Raw genomic sequence first — 5,593 nt, 5'->3', positions numbered from 1 at the left:
GATAGACAAATTGGAAACTGAGTACATTTTGCTACCTTAATACAGTGATTTGAGATCGCAGCCGCTACATCAGCTCTCTTGCAGTTGTGAGCAACGTGCATCTGCTGCTCGACGCTATCCTAAACTTTTCTACCCTTGTCCTCGCTTCAAAGGAAAGCTCATTTCTACGTAGCAGTATTAATATTGTGAATTAATTTTCAATGAGTCAATCAGTCACATGAAAATTTCCTGATATGTGACGCTGAGGTACCGTACATTGCTAAGAATAGGAATCTTTATTTTTCAGCAAAATCCTTTTTTTACTTAGGTATTTTTAAAACTTCTGACTAAACTATTTCGAGAAAAATCTAAAATAGAGTTGATGTAGCGCAGCGAGACCAACGCCAAGATACGGAAGACCTATATCAGCACGATCATGATCGCCGCGTTCCTCCAGATGTCGCTGTGCTTCATGTCGAACGTCACCTCGACGTATTCCTTGAGCGTCATTTCACCGATCGTGGGTGAAGCGTCCTTCTGGCAACTGATGCCGTCCGTGCTGCCGTCCGAGCAGTCAGCAAAGACCAACGACACGAGCATCGAGATGGTGTACGTCGGTGGAGAGATCCAGTGGACCCACATGTAGTCCGTTGGGATGCTGCCCGTGGGCGGGTTAAAGCCGGAGAAGAGTATGAAAATGCCGCTGAAAAGAGCTCCAAGAGTGGACGCCACAGCGACACTCGGTAGCGCAAACACCATGAGCTGTCCGAAGTACACGAACAGCAAGGCGTTCATGGCCACGACCAGCCAGTAGTAGAAGAACGTGACGTAACCCGTGAAGCCGACGCTCGGGTAGAAGATGATGCAGAACAGCAGACTCGACAAGAAAATGTACGGGATCTCCACCAACGTGCCAGCCACAAAGTACCACAGCGCGTTGTAGGTTTCCGACGCGCGTTCTCGGTAGAAAGCCGTGCGTTCGTCAGCAGTGACAGGCATGACGCTGTTGAAGCTGATGAGGCCGAGGAAGATCGTACTGACGAAGATCAGACCGATGCCGGAGTTCGCACCGGTGTACGTGCTGTAGTCGGTGCCCTGGTAGATGACGCCGAACACGCAGCCCAATAGGACACTGATAAACAGGCGTGTGAGGTTGTAGGTAGGAGTACGCCAGTACATGCGGAAGAAGTGCAGACACAGAAGCTGGAACTGCACGCGCGGATCGGACGCTCGCTTCGTTTCAAACGTGAGCTCTGGCAGCTGTGACGACGGGTGCAGCACGCCATCCTGATCCAAGTCTTCCTCCATTAACACCTTTTGATCGCTTACTAAGAAGCGCTCAGCGAAGTCCAATGGCTGGGCGTGAGCGGTGCCGTCAGCGCCCGCCTCCGTGTGGCCAGAGCCCACACCGGCCCCGATGCACTCGAGCATCCACGTTGCAGGGTTGTAGCCAGGTGTGATAAGTTTTACATCAGGGAACGCCTCAAAGTAGTTGATCAGGTTCTTGGACTCCTCGCCAAGCTCGCCAAAGAACACCATGCGGCCTCCACGACGAAGCAGTAGCAGCGAGTCGAACAGGTTAAACACCTCCGTGCTGGGGTGGTGGATCGTACACACAATGGTGCGACCCGAGTCGGCGATCTTGCGCACACCGCTCATGATCAACTTGGCCGAGCGCGCGTCCAAGCCACTCGTCGGTTCGTCCATGAAGATGATACTGGGCTGGGCCGCCAACTCCACTCCGATCGTCACGCGCTTCATCTGCTCCGTGGACGACCCGCGGATGATCTTGTCGGCGATAGGTCCGAGCTCCAATAGGTCAATGCATTCCTGTAGTTCTAGGACGTGTCCAGGACAGTGACGCGGCTCTGGATAAGAGGGAAACCAAGGTGCGGAGTGATGGTCGATGTCTCAAGATAAAAAGGCTGCGAAAACCGATGTGAAGAAAGGAGAACAAGACATGACATGGTTTGATGACGAAGAAATCGATATGGACACATCAACGCAGGGATGGGCTGAAATATTATAAATACTTAGATAGAGAGATAGAGATAGAGAGAGAGCTGATTCTCCCCAGGAAGTTCCTGGGGAGAATCCTGGCAGGAACGAAGACAACGAAAATGGAAGGAATTGGAAGTAGGGAATCGTTGAAGATTGGGAAAGAAGTCGAAGCGCCTTACTCGCCGCTGCTCACCTCACCGTCTTCTTTCTCGTCATTGTCTGGCCCCGGTTGGGGGTCGTGCGCGTTGACCTAGGGCTCGATCTTCTATACGGGAGGGAACGCTGAAGGAGCACCGTCGGCACACCGGAACAGAATAAATGGCATAACCCTCTTTACTGGGCTCAAAAGGAGGGACCGCGGCTATCTTGTAAATACCCTTCTTGATCTCGAGTAAGGGATCGACATATAGATCCCGAATACAACGATTCCAGCAGGATTAATGCCATGGGCCGGTTTGTAGATTGCCGGCTCACCTTCGAGGATTGTGGGTGGAGCTGGTGACATCAACAAGATTGCAGGTCAGGGCTTGGTCGCTAAGGCCGCTTTCAAGCTTGACAACTTCGAGGTCCGGAGCGTCAGTGAAGTTAAGCATCGATGGGAGATCGGAAAACCCATGTTTGGTCCAGCTTCGAAGGCTTGTTAATTTGTGGATCTTTTTTAGGCATTGTTTCTTGTTGGAAATAAGGAGTTGGTGTAACGGGGTACGTAGCACTAAGTGTACCCTGGTTACATGAAGTGTGACACTTCACACTTCAGGAGTATGACATGTCATACTCCGGGATATTTGGTACAAGGTACCAAGGTCATTCAAAACCAACCATTGGTTAAATGACATTGCATTTCTATAGGTAACTGATAGTTTGTATTAACCTCAAACTTAACCTACCTATAAATATACTCAGTTTACAATCTACCTTATTTAGGTCACTTCGCTCTCTTTAATTAAAGAGGGGACCTGTGAACTGCCGTTCACTGAGAGTTTGTATACTCTCGGAAGATAACTTCCTCTAGCGCAAGGTGCTGTGTGATCCCGTCACACTTGGTAGCACTTGTAGTCAATCCACGCCATCGCGGGTAGACTACCTGAACCTCCGAAGTTCGTTGCCATGGATAGGAACGACTTCTCCCATATGAACGACTCTCAGTTCGAGTCGGTTCGGAAGATGGCAGGCATCTTCGGGATGGAGGCCCTGCAGAGCCTGGTGGTATCAACACCGGCTGAGCAGCTCGAGCGCGTCAATGCATTCGACGCGTACGAGCAGGGCCTCATCGCGCATGTGCGGGAGAACCTGCAGGCTCCGGCGGCGGAAGCAAACCCGCCTCACCCGAAGCCAATACGGCTGAAGGTAAAGCCGTATGAAGGGAAGGAAGGCGAGAACCTTCACTTCTGGGTCCGAGAAGTAGAGCTCGCGATGGACGCGGCTCTGATCTCGACCGAGCAACTGCGTGTTGCTTTTGCACTCTCCAACCTTAGCGTTCGTGCTAAGAGTTGGGTGTACACTCGGGAAGCGACATCCCCTGGATGTTTCACATCCTGGGCTCAGCTGTGCGAACAGCTCCGAGCCGCGTTCCTCCCGGCGAACTACGAGTACCGCCAGCGTTCGCGCTTCCTCGCGTGTAAACAAGGAAGACGCGAACTGCACGAGTATGTGCAAGAGATACGGGAGCTCACGGCGTCCCTAGTGAGAAACCCACTCAGCGAACACATCAAGATGACTGTGTTCATGGAAGGTCTTCGAGTGAGCCCAGCGCGCACTGAGCTGTTCCGGGTGCAGTCAAGCACCCTTGAAGAGGCGATTCAAGTGGCTCTTCAAGAAGAATACAGCCATCGCCAGGCGCGTACGCCGGCCTCAGCGTGGCCTGGGAGTTCCTTGTCGGCTCCCGGTCGAACAAGCCCCAACGGACCAGTTCCCATGGAACTAGGGTCCGCCGAGCAGCGTGACATCCGCTGCTTCGGCTGCGGGAAGATGGGCCACTTCATGCGCGACTGTCCAGCGGAAAGACTCCGCAGACGGTCCTTCCCCAAGCCCGTCCTCAAGGGTCGCTGGCAGAAGCCAGGATCCCGGGGACAGGGGAACGCAGGGAACCAGTAGGGGCGGGGCGCCCTACTGGGGAAGAACTAAGTCTTCGTGATGGGTGCGCGGGTGGCGCGTACCACGGGGACTTAGCCCCTGAGAGTCTTCGCACTCTCGAATCGGCGAAAAGCAGCGGCGGGTTGCTCGTAGTACACGAATGTGTACGGGGGTACGATCACCCCTTTAGAATCTTGATTGACTCTGGGGCGTCGAAGAATTTCGCACGCCGCCAGACGGTTGCTCGTAACAGCAACAAGTTGTCCGAAGCTTTGCGAGAAAGCAAGGGCAACGGGACGGTGTCAGTGCGACTGGCCGACGGGAAGGTCGTCACTGTCCCCAACGTCCAAGTGGATCTGGCTGTCAAGTTTGACGACTTTGACAGCCTCGAACAGTTCACTGTTCTCGATATGGATCCATATGATATGATCCTGGGCATGCCCTGGCTTGAGAAGCACGAGCCCTGGATCGACTGGCGAGGCAAGGCAATCGGTGCCAGCCGCCCTGCGCAGTCCGACAGAGCATTGGTGAGTCATGTTCTCACCTCTGTCAGGACCCGGGGCGCCCGCGAGGGCTGCCAGGGTACCAAAGCATCCGGCAGATGCTTGGGAGTCGTCGACGTATATGACGACTCCGAGGATGTTTTGATGGTGGCCGCGCCCAGAAGAGGCGCCGGCCAAGTGGGTAACTTAGGTCCACAGGCGGGTAACTTAGTTTCGCAGACAGCTGCAGCTGTCATGAACACTGAGAACAGCGTGTTCAGAGTGGGTAACAGAGTTCCACTCACGGTCGCCCAGACATAACTGAAGAGGAAGACGTCGGATACGCTTTCCTGTGTGAGTAACACAGTGCCACACGCGGTCGCCCAGACCTTAACTGAAGAGGAAGGCGTTGAACACGCTTCCTGTGTGGGTACAACAGTACCACACGAGGCCACGAGTGCCTCGGATGTCGTAGCGACGACATCCCTAGACGTGGGCAGCAAAGCTCCCCGTCACTGATGACATCGGCAAAGACGCCGCCGCCGCCTCAAGTCGGATCCGAACTTCGTTCCGATCGACGTCGCTTCAAGCGACTCGGAGTCCAGGGCCCGGGCTCCTCCGACAAGGCCGGTGGAAGAGTGTTATCACATCTTCGATAGCGAGACGGGTTTACCCGTCAAGGCATCTGGTGTCCACTTGGAACCGTTGCCAGAGGTTGCAGAGATACTGAACCTCGAGGAAATGACGGCTGAGTCTTTCCTGGCCAACCTCAAGGCTGAAGAGATCGCTGAGATGGTACTCATGAGACCTGAGACCACTCAGGAGGAGCTGAACTCCTCCTCTGTCTTGGACGAGAACGTCCTGGAAGACATGAACAAGCAGCGTCAGGCGCGCTTGGGGCTCTGAGATTCTCAAGAACCCCAAGGATCCGGTGTATCCTTTGGTGACGGAGTATGCGGACGTGGTGAATAAAGCACCCACCGACCCAACTCCCACCGGATCGAGGCGTACGGCACGAGATTGATCTCGTGCCCGGCACAAAAGTATTGTGTCAACGA

At 54.0% G+C, this 5,593-nt stretch overlaps 1 protein-coding gene across 1 annotated transcript; it reads right to left on the bottom strand.

The window, feature by feature from the left end:
* Positions 1-399: 399 nt before the first annotated feature.
* On the bottom strand, positions 400-2,485 carry PITG_13117 (ATP-binding Cassette (ABC) Superfamily; the record flags this gene model as incomplete). Its single annotated transcript, XM_002900596.1, has 2 exons — positions 400-1,817; positions 2,455-2,485. The coding sequence occupies 2 exons, from the start codon at positions 2,483-2,485 to the stop codon at positions 400-402; spliced, it is 1,449 nt and encodes a 482-aa protein (XP_002900642.1).
* Positions 2,486-5,593: the final 3,108 nt, after the last annotated feature.

Source organism: Phytophthora infestans, genomic scaffold (assembly GCF_000142945.1).
Source record: "Phytophthora infestans T30-4 supercont1.25 genomic scaffold, whole genome shotgun sequence".
NCBI lineage: Eukaryota > Oomycota > Peronosporomycetes > Peronosporales > Peronosporaceae > Phytophthora > Phytophthora infestans.
This window is presented reverse-complemented; position numbering and strand designations above follow the sequence as displayed.